The 15,505-nt window shown below is 41.2% G+C and overlaps 1 protein-coding gene across 4 annotated transcripts in view; it reads left to right on the top strand.

The window, feature by feature from the left end:
* The window catches only part of C1H12orf75 (chromosome 1 C12orf75 homolog), a 103,477-nt gene that overhangs the window by 65,484 nt on the left and 22,488 nt on the right, over positions 1–15,505 (top strand). Inside the window, exon 1 of one of the 4 annotated variants that reach the window (XM_088797112.1) lies at positions 936–1,148. The exons of the other annotated variants lie outside the window; for them this stretch is intronic. Coding sequence (XP_088653238.1) covers positions 1,103–1,148 — 46 coding nt within the window. The 5' untranslated portion in view covers positions 936–1,102. Of the gene's footprint in view, positions 1–935; positions 1,149–15,505 lie in introns of those variants that run through there. 4 annotated transcript variants of the gene reach the window in all.

Genomic DNA, 15,505 nt, shown 5'->3' with positions numbered 1-15,505 from the left:
AGACCCCTTGTTGGGGTACTGGTGGATGTTTGCTTTTGTGTCTCCACCAGCCGCCAGCGAGAATATAGTGGTATGACTCCCCTATCTATGGCTCCGTCGTTGTTCCTTTTCGGCCTCACCATATCCTGCGTTCTTGTGCGGGAAGCGGGACCAGAGATACTGCATTACAATCTGAATTGTTACGGACATTTTACAGGTACAACTGATACCCCAATGGGTTAAGTAACTTTGCTGAAGTCAGGGGGCAGAGCAGAGATTGTAGCTTGAACAGTCTGACTCCAGTAACACTTGCCTAACTATTAGGTTGAAAGGTGCAATGTAAATTCACAGTTCTGTCGTTAACTCAAAGTGAAAGGATCCAGGTTATCAAAATTGTGACCCTCATTTTAAAGTGTAGTAGGTTAACTTGCCTAACGTGGGGGAAACTTATGTTTTTTATCAGGCAGTGTGGATTGGGGAACAGAGGTGCATTAGTTTTCTGTTAAAGCAGAAATGAACTTCCGTTTGACTCCAGACCTGAATGAACTTCATTCTGTCAATATCATTTATTGGGAGCCCAGGGCGCCCAAAGCAGGTGTTGCCTGCCACTTCCTCTGTTCCTCACATCCTGGAGGAGGGAGGGGAAGAGCGGAAAGAAAAGAGAAGGCAAAGCGGATGCGGCGAGTGGGCAGGTGTGTGTCCCCAGCTCCTCCTCCGCACCCCCGTGGGCGCGCCGGCCACGCCCCTCAACCTCGCCCTTGCCCTCAAACCCACTTTAAACTCCCGCCCCCTCTTAACGACGACCAATGCTGGGCCGGGGAGCCCACAGGAGGCTGCGGATTGGCCGGAGCTGCGGTTGCCGAGGTGACGGGTGGGCCCCCGCGGGGTCCAGGAGCTGGGTGGGGGCTAGAGGTGCCCGGCGGTTTCCGCCCTGGCCCGCCTCGGCCCGCCGCGCCCTGGCCCGCGCCCATCGGCGGCGGGAGGGGGCGGCTCCCGCGTGTCCTCTGGCCCCGCGTGCCCTCCGCGGGCCTCCTGCGCTGGGCGCACCGCCCTCCGCCTCCGTCACCGCCCCCAGGACGTGCGGCCGCCAGCTTGCAGCGCCTCTTCCCCGGCTAGCGGCGCGATGGGCTGCGGGAACTCCACCGCCACCAGCGCGGGCGCGGGCCGAGGTGAGAGCGACGGGCGGCCAGGGGCACGGGGACGCCGACGCGGGGAGAGTGGGGAGATCTGCAGGGCGGGCCGTCTCAGCGAGAGAGGCGATGGGAGAGGCGGAGGGAAGGAAGGGTGTAGGGACCCGGGGATGGAGGGCGTGCAGCCGCCTCTCCTTGTCCGCATTTCCCGGACCGGAGCAGTTCGCCCGCTTTTGAAACGACCAAATGCAGGGCATTTGCCCCCGAGCGGGGGCGGTCACGCCTGGACCAGGAGAGCCTGCAGGGCGATCCAGCGGAGGGAGCGCGGGAGGACTGGCGGCGTGTCTCCCCTGGCTGGGCATCCTCCTGGGGAAGAGTTGTTCCCAGTTGTGGCCCCCGTCCGTGCCCCCGGCTCCCACACTAGGTCCCCCAGGCCTCGTTCCCAGCTCCTCGGAACCCAGACGCTGCCCCTGGAAAGTGCCGCACAACAATTCAGGAGTTTTTTGGTGGTGGTGCTGGGGGGATGCGAGAGGAATTGAGAACTGCAAACAGGGCTCTAAAAATTCACCTGAGTGGGTCTTGATGCTTAAGACCTGCTGGGCTGTTTTTAGGATTTCTTTGAGAAGCTGCAGTATATAGGAAGCTTTAAATATGTGTGACAGAGTTTTAATACTAGCAGTGATCTCTTCCTATATTTTTCATTAAGAACTAAAAGCATATTGAAACTTTTTTTTACACCACTTCATTTTGTTGATTGGCTGGTGAGGTCTTCTAGATTCCCTCAGTCAGTCAGGCTTTGTATCAAGTGGTTTGTTCAAAAATTCAACCCTTTTCTTTAACCAACCTAGTGCCTCCCAATTTAAGAGTCTGGATCTGTTTTGAATATCTGTTGACCTAATTTGGTGTCCATGAGGATAAAGAACTTGTATCTCCTCCAACTGAAATCAATCAGATGCTACATCCTATCCCAACCAGCAAATGTAAACAGTCGTCTGATGCTGCAGTATTTCCTAGGCCAGCGAGATGCCCTGTCAATGACTTTGTGACCTTGGGCCTGTCACTTCCCTCAACCCAGACCTTGGTGGAAGATGCAGTTTAAAATTCAAGCCTTATTTGTTTATTTGTTTTAAAGTTTATTTTGATGTTCACATAATGGGATCAGATATGAAATCTGCTCAGTTAATTAGCCAAGAATGACTCTCTGTCTCCCTTGTCTCATCCCAGGCAGGAGAGTTTTTCCTCTTTGGCTCTCCATGATCACACATGGAGTATTTTAAGAGAAGGCTCTAAAATACTTGGGATTCTAGTCCTAGAGCTGTGACTGAACCCAGGCAATGATTCATTGAAAACTTTATCCCTTACAGATAATCTTCATCATCTTGAATTAAATTCCCATCCTTATGACATGCAGAGAGCCACCGGGGAACAAATCTTTTCTGTTCATGTAACAGTGACAAGGTTAGTTAGCGCCTTCTGCTAAAGAGGGCAAGAACAGTATTCTCACCAGAGAGTGGCCAGAGAGCTCTGTGTGGAAACCTGAAACAATGTCAAGGCCACAAACTACACCATGAATTACATCTTTCAATCTAACATGCCCTGGGACCCTATGCCATCCACTGCGTGTACACCCTACTTTAAAAAAGGTTAAGGACAATTATCCATAGTAAAAAAAAAAAAAAAAAATCATAGGAAGGATTTGTAACAGATTTCCTTTAAAGTGGAGCTAGTTTAGTTCATTTACATTCTTATTTATTAATGAACTGCTTGTCAGGTTTGAAGATAGAGGGAGGAGTCCCATTTTACTAAAATCAGAATGATGATAAGGTAGCTCTGAGATGGTAATGTAAGAAAAGGGGAAAATGTGATTCTCCTTACAAATATTTGGTTGATTTTTTCCCCCTAGGAGCACATCTCTTATTACGTCAAGGGAGGTACCGTTATATTGAAAAAACCACTCATGTCTTTTTGATGAGTAGCCTCACTTTTGTTTATGAAGGACAGCTCATGCAAGAGCATGTTGTTCTCTCCTCTAGCTTGCTCTTTGCTAAAAATTACTCTGTTCGGAGAAGAGCAAGCTAGTGAGTGCGGACTGGAAAACATTCGGAAAAGAAAACATCCTGAACAGGGAGTTACTGCATCACCTCTTTGAGGGATCTACCCTTGGCTTTGAGAAGTCATTCCCCAAACATTTTCCTGCCAGTGAATCCAATCGGCTAGCTCTGGGATTTGGTCATTGTTATTTTGAAATTTTCTGGGAGCTGGTGGTAGGACATCAGTTTCAGCAAGGGAATGCCTCAGGATGAGAGATGTAAGGTGAAGGAAAATAAATTAGAGCCCAGAGGTACTTACATTTCTTTCAATTGTGAACTTTGATATCAGCATCAGATACGCTCTTGACCAAGCTTTGAACCCAAGCACAATGACATGCATTGGGCACATGTTCCCGTGGTCCAGGCACGTTCGATGCGCAACTTCTGAAATGTCCCAGGAGTCATACAATTTAATAGCCATGCTTAAGCTTTTCAGGAAAAAAAAAAAAAAAAGATATGGTGGGAAAGGTGCTGAACTTGAGCCTGGAGAGAGAGAGAGGCTGAAGCCTGACTTCAGCACTGTGCTGATTGTGTTACTATGGGCATTTCATTTCACTGTTTTCCATTGCAGTGTGAAGGCAAAATTACAGTAATTTTTATATAATATAATAGTCCTGTAATTATTATACAGTAGTGACCATCCTCACTCGGGGGAATATTACCCTGTTGAAATTGAAATGCTTTTCCCTGAATATTTTTCTATAAGAACGTGGCAAATCCACTTTTAAAGGATGTATTAGCACTTTATAATAATGCCTCCGAACCTGAAATCTCCATTATAAGCCCTGTTTTACTCTCCAAGTAATTTGGGTAAAACCAGATGATTGTTTCTTCTTTCCCTGAACTATCTGGACAACTGCCTTTCTTGGCTTTTGTCTGTTGGAACTGGTTAATATGACACATTGGTATTTAGTAACATACTTGAGTACATTTGATTCTTCTGTATGTCAACATGTTGAAAAACTGATGTGCAGTAAAATGGTCAGATAGCCAGAGGGAATCAGCCTCTAGATCACTCAGGTTAAATTTCCTTTACAGAAGATTTCTAGCCATAAACTTACCCCCCCCCCCCCCCACCCCATGTGCAGAGTGCTGTGCTCTACTAAGAATTGAGGGCAAGGGTCAGGGCAGCCAGCAATGGATGGTTGTAGAGTGAAACTTTCTTGCCCTTGAGAAATTGATAGTCTAGATAGGAAGATTAACTATTTGAGAACGAATGCAAAGCACAGGCTAATCGAATATACATGAACATCCACATACCCAGGAGATGTTAAAAAACATAGTTTAATCAGAGAAAGCTTCAGGGAGGAGTTGAACCATCAGTTTAAAAGGGATCCTGAGAACCACTTCGATTATACAAGAGCTCGCTCCATTTTAATGTTGTACTAATATCCCTCTCCATGTAGGAATTTGATTTTTCCCAACTGAGAACCTTAGTAGGAGGAATTCTTGTATTTTCCATTCAGTGCAGATTCAGTACATTTTTCCTGTGTAGTCTAGAGTCCAGTCCCTCAACTATAAAGAAACATCTGGATTAAATAGTACATTTTTTAAAGAGTTAGATTTAACTCTAAGGCAGATAGCTTTTGTTCTCTCTGTCTCACCCTCACCTCTCTGTCCCAGCAATCAGATTCTGTAGCCCTTTGTTTTCCTTTGGACATATTCCCTGACTAGGCAGAGAAATGAGCAAGCCTGTGTTTCAGCTAATGATCTACAACAGATCAGTCATTCCCTCTATTCAGTCATACATATAGATTGTTAAGTGAGTCTGTATTGTAAATTGTTAAGTGAGTCTTAAAAGTTTGAATGGTTCCATTATATCTGCAATAGCCTATTTCATTGCAGGCTAAGGCTGTAGCAGTTATTTACAGCAGCAAAGTTATTTCAGAAGTATTCTGTTCATGATAGTTGAATTGGTTAGTTGTAGTTGTTCTACCAGAGGTATGTCACTGGCAACTATCTGACCATGACTTTGTGGGCAGTTTATTACCAGAATGCTTCTACCATAGTTCTTCTGCTATTTATATAACAATAGTCTCAGGAGGAGGGGTCTAATAATTATCCTATGTTATCAGTGTACCCAGGGATTTAATATAATTGTTTTGAGTCTAATTATTTAGATTAGTTATCTCCTCATCTTCAGTTAGATAATTACCATTCTCTTCTTTTGATGTAGCTGTATGTCTCAGCCTTAATACATCTATAAATACTTTGGTAGTATTGAAATGCTGCCACTATGGTTAGCATTAGTCCAGGCCTCATGGGGGAAGGGGGGATGCTATAAAATTTTGTTGATACCATCAAGAAGTCATTTGTGATTTCCAGGCAAGATAGTGGAGTAAATGCTGTGATTGCCTCTCTCATGACCACATCATAATTACAACTAAACTATAGAACAACCATCATTGAGAATCGCCTGAAGTCTAGCTGAACTGATGTCCTATAACTAAGGACATACAGAAGAAGCCATGTGGAGACTGGTAGGAGGGGCAGAGATGGGGAAGGGCTAGTCCCATTCCTGTGTCTGGCGGTTAACACGTTGCGTACGGATCACGAGAATCTTCACGAGGGATTTAAACCCCGCCGTACGCAACATGTTAAAAACCAGGAAGGATATCTTGGCTGTGGAGGTTCTGCCTTAAGAGCGAGGGATCCCAGCTCCACAACAGCCTCCCAAGCCCAGGTTTCCAAAGCCTGGAAGAGAAGTGCCCATGACTTTTGGCTGTGAAAACCAGTGGAGATTGTGGCTGAGTGAGACGGAGGGTGGCTGCAGTCCCCAGTGATACTCTTAAAGGGCCCCCACACGGACTTCCTTACTCACTCGCTCTGAGCTCCACTTCTGGGGCAGCAGTTTGAAAGGTGCCAGGGACATAGAGGGAGGAACTGAATTGTCCGGTTTCATGGCAAGGACTGGAGGGGCAGCTTTCTCCCTACAAGCGACACACATACAACACCTGGCTCAGGTGACCTGAGTTCCAAAGGATACCTACTACATAAGGCCACTCTACTAAGACTGGGAGACACAGCAGCTCTACTTAATACATAGAAACAAACACAGGGAGACAGCCAAAATAGGGAGACAAAGAAACATGTCCCAAGTGAAACAACAAGAAAAAACTCTGGAAAAAGAGCTAAACAAACTGGAGATAAGCAATCTACCAGATGCAGAGTTCGAAACACTGGTTGTGAGGATGCTCAATGATCTCAGGGAGAAGTTCAACAATGAGATAGAAGACATAATAATGGAGATAGAAAACGTAAAAAAGAACAAGTCAGAGATGAAGAATGCAATAACAGAAATAAAGACTACATTAGAGGGAATCAGCAGTAGATTAGATGAAGCAGAGGATCGAGTCAGCGATTTAGAAGATAAGGTAGCAGAAAACACCCAGTCAGAACAGCAAAAAGAAAAAAGAATAAACAAATGAGGAGAGTTCAAGGGGCTTCTGGGACTTCAAGCATACCAACATTCACAGGTACCAGAAGAAGAGAGAAAGCAAGGAATTGAAAACCTATTTGAAGAAATAATGATGGAAAACTTTCCTAACCTGCCAAAGGAAAGAGATATACAAGCCCAGGAAGCACAGAGAGCCCTAAACAAGATGAATCCAAAGAGGTCCACACCAAGTCACATCATAACTATAATGCTAAATGTTAAGGACAAAGAGAGAATCTTAAAAGCAGGAAGAGAAACTAGTTAGTTACCTACAAAGGAGCTCCCATAAGACTGTCAGCTGATTTCTTAACAGAAGCTTTGCAGGCCAGAAGAAATTGGCAGGAAACATTCAAAGTGATAAAAAGCAAGGACCTACAACCCAGATTACCCAGCAAAGCTATCATTTGGAATCATAGGACAGATAAAGAGCTTCTCAGACAAGAAAAAGCTAAAGTAGTTTATCACCACCAATCCAGTATTACAAGAAATGTTAAAGGGACTTCCCTAAGAAGATGAAGAAAAATAAAGATAAAAAATATGAGTAATAAAGTGGCAATAGCTATACATCTATCAGCATTTACTTTCAATGTGAGTGGATTAAATATTCCAATCAAAAGACATAGGGTAGCTGAATGGATAAAAAAACAAGACCCTTACACGTTCTTCCTACAAGAGACTCACTTCAGATTGAAAGACACATAGACTGAAAGTAAAGGGGTAGAAAAAGATATTTCATGACAATGGGAACAAACAAAAATCTGGGATACTTAGACAAAGTAGACTTTAAAACAAAGGCTATAACAAGAGACAAGGACCCCCTTCTGGGTATTTATCTGAAGAAACTCAAAATAGTATTTCGAAGGGACATGTACATCCATATGTTCATTACAGCATTATTTACAACAGCCAAGATATGGAGGCAACCTGGGTTTCCATCAGTGCATAAATGGATAAAGAAGAGATGGTACACATACCATATTTGCCATGTATAATGTGCACTTTCTGCCCAAATTTGTGAGGGAAAGATAATGATGTGCATTATATATTGGTAGTACTATATACTACCATATCTATATAAATGTTTTAAATTCTTTTATTTATGCTTATGAGTTAAAAGGGTAACTCTAGAAATGAATAACGAAATCCATATGCAAAATAATACTCTGGAACACGATAATCGGTTTTATTGAACTTAAGATGAACTTGAAACGATGAAGAGTTCTTGGCCTTCTGTGATGTGTAAGTATCGTAGCTTTGTTACTGGTACATGCAATTTCTTGTACCTTGTATCTGTTCTTGTGTTTTGTAATTATTTGTTACATAAAATTTCTTATACCTTAATATGTTAAAAAATAAAGGCTAAAATCCCTTTATAGTACCAAAAACAAGTACCTTAATGTAAACACATAAAAATTTGAATTAAAAAATTAAAATAAAAGATATTTTCCCGTGAAAGTTTGGGCCAAAAACGTGGGTGCACATTATACATGGCAAAATACAGTATACAGTGGAATATTTCTCAGCCATAAAAAGTAATGAAACCCTGCCATCTGCAATAACATGGATGGACCTGGAGGGTAGCTGAGTGCAGTAAGTCATACAGAGAAAGACAAATGTCATATGATTTCACTTACATATGCAATCTGAAGAACAAAATAAATGAACAAACAAAGCAGACACAAACTCATAGATACAGAGAACATTTTGAGGGTTGCCAGATGGGAAGAGAAATGGGAGGATGGGTGAAAAAGGGAAGGGATTAAGAAGTACAAATTGGTAGTTACAAAATAGTCCCAGGGAAGTAAAGTACAGCATAGGGAATATAGTCAATAATAGTGTGATAATTATGTGTGGTGTCAGATGGGTATTCGACTTATTGGCGTGATCATCTCATAAGTTATATAAATGTCTAATCAGTATGTTGTATGCCAGAAACTAATTTAATGTATGTCAACTGTAATTGAAAGTTTAAAAAAATTATTTAAAAAAAAGAAGTCATTTGCATCTTGTGCTACCGTGTTGCCCTGAAAATAAGACCTAGCCATACAATCAGCTCTAATGCGTCTTTTGGAGCAAAAATTAATATAAGACCTGTTGTTATATTATATTATTATATTATATTAACCCGGCCTTAAAGTAAAATAAGACCGGGTCTTATGTAATGTAATGTAATGTAATGTAATGTAATGTAATGTAATGTAATGTAATGTAATGTAATGTAATGTAATGTAATATAACAATATAACATAATATAACATAATATAACACAATATAATATAAGACCCGGTCTTATATTACAGTAAAATAAGACTGAGTCTTATATTAATTTTTGCTCCAAAACATGTTTTAGAGCTGATTATTCAACTAGGTCTTATTTTCGGGGAAACATGGTCCTTAGCTCACTTAGGCCCCAGCCTCACCATCCTTCTTTCTGTTCTGTAAACATGCTGAGCTCACTTTTGTATTCTCTCTATTTGAAACACTCTCTGCTGGAGAGGTGATATTTTGTTTATTTATTTATTGTCTGTTTTGTTCCCTTTCCCCAAATGTAGGTCTTATAAGAGCCTCATGCATCTCGTTTATAACTGTACCCTCAGCCTCTAGACCAATATCCAGACTTTCAGTGGGATTTTTTGGTCCTCAAGTTTTTTTCTTTTGTTGTTGTTGTTGAATGAATGAGGATATTTGGGAAACAAAGATGATACAAAATTAAGTCGTAAATTGTGTGGTCACACTGTAACTGATCTAGCAATTGAGAGTAGGAAACAAAGACACAAGCAGTCAGGAAAGCCTGCTTGGAAGAAGTGAGATTTAATTTAACTTTGAAAAATAGCTAAGATTTGAATAAGCAGGAAATGGAAGGAGGGCATTTTTAGTGCTGTATGAAATCATAACGGGCAGATATGGGCGTGGTGCATTTCAGGGCAGTGAGAATGGCCTGACTGACTTTAGGAGTTCATTTTGGTGACAGGGTGTTGGGAAGGAGGTAAGAATGGTTACGCGGAGGAGCGAGGAGGACGGAGAGGCAGGAAAGTCTCAGAGTTGAGAGTGGGCTTTGGAGCCCAAAGGCCCCAGTTCACATCCCACTTTTGTCATTTGTTAGCTGCATGACCCCAGGCAACTTGCTTAAACAGTCTATACCTTAGTTCCCCGTAAAATGGGAAAGAGTAACTGAGTTAAAAGAGTTCTAAGTACGCAAAGTGCTTAGAACAGTGCCTCATATATGGTAAGAACTCAATATACTACTTATTAATATGGGGAAAGACATTCATTAACTGGTATAGAAGGAAAGAGTGAGCCTATAGGACGACATAAAGTTAAAGCTGCTGTCCGGAATCAGCGACGTGACGAGTGCCTGGAATGGTGGAGGTGTGGATGTCAGAGACCCCTGGGAGACATCCAGGCTGAGGGTGGGCTGTGTGTGAGGAGGGGGGAGGAGGGGCAAGTGAAAACAAACTTAAAGCCTGGGTAACTGGAAGGAGATGCTGCTACCTACCTCTAAAGGGACGGTAGGAAGATGCAGGTGATCAGGGTGTTCCATGTTTGAGGTACTGCTCAGGCATCACCCCAGGTGTGACAGAAGCAGGTCATGCATCTTTCCCAACTCCGCAGAATTGACCTTGCAACCACGTGAATGGTTCCTAAAGGTGACCTATGTTAATTATTGAGTTCTGCCACAAACTGCTTATGGCTCAGTATAGACATGCCTTAGATTATAGCAGATAAATGGCAGTGCGTTACTTTCGGTCTGTACTTATGTGGCTGCCTTTATTTTAATTTGTACCTACCTAAGGTGTAGCCATTCAACAAGGAACACGTGTAAGCGAAGAGATTTTCTGTAAGAGCTTCCACGTTCATTCACGTAATTTTATACTTCTAAGACATATTGACCTGAATTTTTTTCTCCTTTATGGAAGAAATGAATGTGTCTTTATTGACTTCTTGAAAAATAAAAATTGCTTTGGGTGAACTGAAGAGCTGTTGTTCTGCTTCTTTGGGCCAAAGTGAGACTGTGACATAGTTTTAGAATTCTTGTGGGTCAGAGGAGACACAGCAAGCTGTCAAAATCAAAGAGAATTTTGTTTATTTTTCTGTAGTTTTGCTTACACAGTTCTCAGAGGGGCTTTTTAATAAAGCAAATAAAGAGTAAAACATTCCTGCATGTTTTTATTATTTCCCATAAGAGCCATAATCATTTACTTTTCTGATTACTATGCTGAGAGAGGAGTGATTTGTAAATGTTTAGTACTTTCTAGAAACTCTTTATATATATAATTGTATTTTTTGACGTGTGTGTTTTTAAATTTGTTTAAATTATCACCACTCAGTCTGAAGAAATACAATTTAATATGTAATTTAGCAATTCACTTACTTGTGTGAATATTTCCAGTATATTATATAAACCTCTATAAGTTGCTATAGAATAGTGATGAAAAGGGCATTAATAGACTATTTTTTTAGTCTATTAAATGTAAAAATGTATGTGATCTTTCTTTAAAATGGTGGATTTTTTTTATATTAGAATTTGGTATTTGTGAGGAACTCATAACAATAAACATATGAATCTGAAAAATATTAAAAACATCCTGGGAAGTATGACTCACTCTTCTGAACTTATAAGACTGGTTAGAATGCAAAGGAACATCTGTCTATAGGAACCCAGATGTTATATATATCTACTTAAAATTACTCACCTGATGTAGTACCTTGCAGCTGTCTTGCTTTATCATTCATTAGGAATCAAATTTTGTGTGTTTCTGTGGAATGTATGATATATTATATAAAATTTAATTTTCCCCCAAGTATTAAGTTTGCTCTATATTTGTTTTCAAAAGAGAATTCCTATTTTGTAGAGGTGGGGTGGACAGGGATAAGAGGATGGTGAACGGTGACCTCCAAAAAGTTATGTCCATGTCCTAACCCCTGGGATGTGTGAATGTTATTTTATTTGGGAAAAGGGCCTTTGCAGATGTAATTAAGGTAAGAATTTGCAAATGAGATCATCTTCGATTATCTACCCTAAATCCCTAAATCCAGTGATACACGTTCTTATAAGAAACAGAAGAGAAGGCAGAGATACAGAGAGGAGAAGGTATGGACGGTACGGAGAGTGCAGTGGTACCCGCCAAAGAACGCCAAGGAGTGCTGACTGCCACCAGATGCTACGACAGGCATGGATGGGTTCTCTCCGAGGACCTGTGGAGGGAGCGTGCCCCAGCTGACACCTTAATGTGGACTTCTGGCCTCCAGAACTCTGAGGACACATATATCTGTTGTTTTAAGCCACCTCGTTTGTGATCATTTGTTACAGCAGCCATAGGAAACTAATGCAGAAGGTTTTTCTGCAGTTGTTCACGAATGGGGCCAAATTAGTAAATAAGAAAAATAGTTGAACAACTCTATACCTGGAGTGTAAACAATTATTTTAGACTAAATACGACACAGTTCAATTTTGGTTGGATTCATTGAGCACTTCAAGGCTGTTCAGAGCCTCAGTTATTTATTAGGATACCACATTTTTATAACACATGTTGTAAAACATGAAGAATACCTGAGTTGTTTATTTCCTCCTGATACCATCCAGTTCTCCAATTCTGTGACATCAAATGGGCCTCCTACAGTTAAGGTGAGTTCTGATACTCACTCCCCGGAGTTAGTGTCAGTCGCTACTGGGTTAGGGGTTCAGGTCCCCCAAGGTGCCCCACTTCAGACACCAGTTGCAAGCATTGGGTCTCCAGGTTCTTTGCATTTCTATCCTTCTTGGCTACAAATTTGGCGGTTCCTACAGCCCCCTTCCTCAGACTTGATCATTTTCTATGGCTCGCAGAACTCAGGAAAGTACTTTATTTGTTTAAATGTACCGTTTATTAAAATGGACACGAACAGCCAGCTAGAGAGATGCATAGCGAGATGTCTGGAAGGGTCCTGAGTGCAGGCGTCTCTGTTTCCATGGAGTTGGGGGTGCATCACCCTCCTGGCACATAGATGTGTCTCCCAACTCGGAAGCTCTTTGAACCCCATTGTTTTAAGGGTTTTATGGAGTTTCATTAGGCAGGTGTGGTTGATGAAATCATTAGCCATGGGCGATTAACTCAGTCTCCAGCCCCTCTCTCCTCCCTGGAAGTTGGGGAGTGGGGCTGAAAGTTCCAAGCTTCTAACCAAGGGTTGGCTTTTCTGGTGACAGACCCCCATCCGAAAGCTATCTAGGGTCCCGCCAAGAGTCAGCTCATTAGAAGGAAAAAGACTTCTATCACGGGTATCATTTAGGAAATTCCAAGAGTTTTAGAAGATCTGTGCCAGGACTTTGGGGCAAAACCCAACTGTCTTTGCATGATTCCGGTCAGCTTGAGTGTTTGGAACGCTTGACTACATTGGATTTGCATGTATTTTTATGTAACTGAGGCTTTCAGACTCATGAATAAAATATTAAAATCTTTTGAAATGTGTAAAGTAAAAGGTGTACACAATCACTGTGAAATGAAGTGATCCGGTGAACAACCAACAATGTTTCAGTGTTAAAGAAACAGTTACTTTCAGAAGGCAATGTTCTTCCTTTCATATCCCAACCATTTACAATTTTTGTCGATGGAACTGCAGATGATACTTTTCTGAAAGCATACCTCCCCACCCCTCCCCGCACCTAATTTTTAGGAAGGTGTATAAAATTGTAATAATCATTTGCAAAGTTGGAAAATCGTCATTAAATCTTTCCACCCACAAAAACTCTAACAGTCTGTATATTTTCTGGTGCTTTATTCCGCAAGAAACATCGTTTCCTTCCCTCGTCTCTATTTCTCCTAAGGCCATTAGATTAATGCACCAGGGCTTCAACAGGAAAGTCGTTCTGGCAAGAAATGAAGTGTTGCTAACCCCAGGCCTGGAAAGAAGTAGACACACCACTATAAATATTTGTTTAATAAATGACAAATCACATGAACCGCAAACACAATTTAATACAAATAGGATTTTGGCACTATCTGAATAGTTCTAGTCAAAGTATTTTTTGCATAAATTAGAGTAGAGATCTCCATCTGGTTAATTATAATCAATAAGTAGGTGAAGTGTGATTAAAATGTTGCGGTGAAGGTAATGATAATTTTTCTTCTATTTCTAACTTTATGATTTTATACTTTTGCAGAAAATTGAGATATTTCACATTTTACATACCTAGATATTTTGATGGTTTTGCAGAGAGTTTCCAACCGTTACATTTTTTTTTTTCTTTTTATTCTGAGAATTTGTGTGTTGGGGAGACATGTTCTACCTGCCCTGGTGATAAACTCATTGTTAATACCATATTACCTTGCTTTGAAGATGCATATTTTCTTCTCTTTTAAAAAAATGGTGCCAAGTGAAATAAGTCAGGCAGAGAAAGACAAATAGCAGAGAAAGACAAATATCGTATGGTTTCAATTATACGTGGAATCTAAAAACAAAACAAAACAGACTCATAGAAACAGAGACCAAAGGGATGGTTACAGAATGGAGGGGGTGGAGGGATAGGTGCAAAGGGGAAGGGGAATATAGTCAATAATATTGTGATGAGTTTGCACAGTGACAGATGAATCCTAGAATTAGTGCGGTGATCACATTGTAAGGTATAAAAATGTTGACTATTGTACACCTGAAACTAATATAACCAATATGAGATTGTATACCAACTATACTTACATACTTAAAAAAAAGGAAATTTAAAAAATGAATTAAAAAAAGAAAAACAAATAGACAAAATGGAGCTCATACTATAATCAAGTATATACTCGTATACTGATGTAGGGTTTCTGACTTCTTTGCCCTCCCCTTTGCTATTATTAAATAGATGGTGCTCTTTACACGAGGGACATTTGAGAACAAAGAAATTATCTCTTGACTGCCTTTTGGAAGGTAACACCAGGCATCTGCCCTGGGCCTGCTGGGATGTTAGATGGTGAACCCAACTGGGAAGACCCCCTATGGGTGCCGGGAGCTGGCGCAATCAAGGTGAAGTGGATGGAGGGCTCCTAATGACTGATTAAAATTAGGTAGTGCTTAGACAACATGGTGCTGTTTCTAAACTAATTTCGCACGCATTGGTGTGCTTTGTCTTCTCCGCTGCCTTTATCGGCCCAGTACTAGAAACGGAAGCAAAGTGGTTTCTTGACTATTAGACAAATATCGGAACAAGGACTTTCCTTGGGTCTTCTACCTTCCAGTTTCATGGTGTTCTCTCCCTCCCACCCTGCTCAGCATCCCCGAGATGGCGTGGGATGGCTTCTGTCTGCTCTGCTTTCCCTGCGGACTGTACTAGATGGCCCTCCGCCTCTGGTGGGCTCAAGGGCCACATTATAATGTCCTCTTTCTTCGTAAGGCTTCACAGAATCAAAGTTTCTGACACGTCTACTTCTCCCCTCCCCTGACCACAAGAAAACACGTAAACATTCCCTGTCCTTTTCCATGAAAATAAAAATGAGAGAATGAGGGCATTATTTTCACTCTAGAGTTCCTTCCAGATTCTCATGCTTGTTTTGATTCTGAAATAAAATGTTCATTTTCATGGCACCAATTCTTTGTTTATTTTTTTTCCTATCAGAATACTCCACGGTTGGCAGTGTTTCTCATGTTAAAACTTTTTTTTTGTTTTAATTTTAGGGATTTTTTTTTTTTTGGTTTTATGATCCCAGATTCCAAAGCAGTTTTATTTATATAATTTAAATGGTGGCTGTGGCACAGCAATATTACTCTTCTCTGAAGAAAGGAGCTGTGTTTGTTACAAAATTCAGGCTTGGTCAAAGCCTTGAAAGTATTTGTTTGGGACAGAGGAGTATAGTCTTGATTATCTTTATGCTGTGCTTTGAATTTGTAGTCATTTAGATCCTAAATTTATGTCACTG

This window comes from Rhinolophus sinicus, chromosome 1, assembly GCF_057876585.1.
Source record: "Rhinolophus sinicus isolate RSI-liver-muscle chromosome 1, RSI-T2T, whole genome shotgun sequence".
NCBI classification, from domain to species: domain Eukaryota; kingdom Metazoa; phylum Chordata; class Mammalia; order Chiroptera; family Rhinolophidae; genus Rhinolophus; species Rhinolophus sinicus.
The sequence above is the reverse complement of the archived record's forward strand: the minus strand, read 5'-3'. Positions and strand labels throughout refer to the sequence as shown.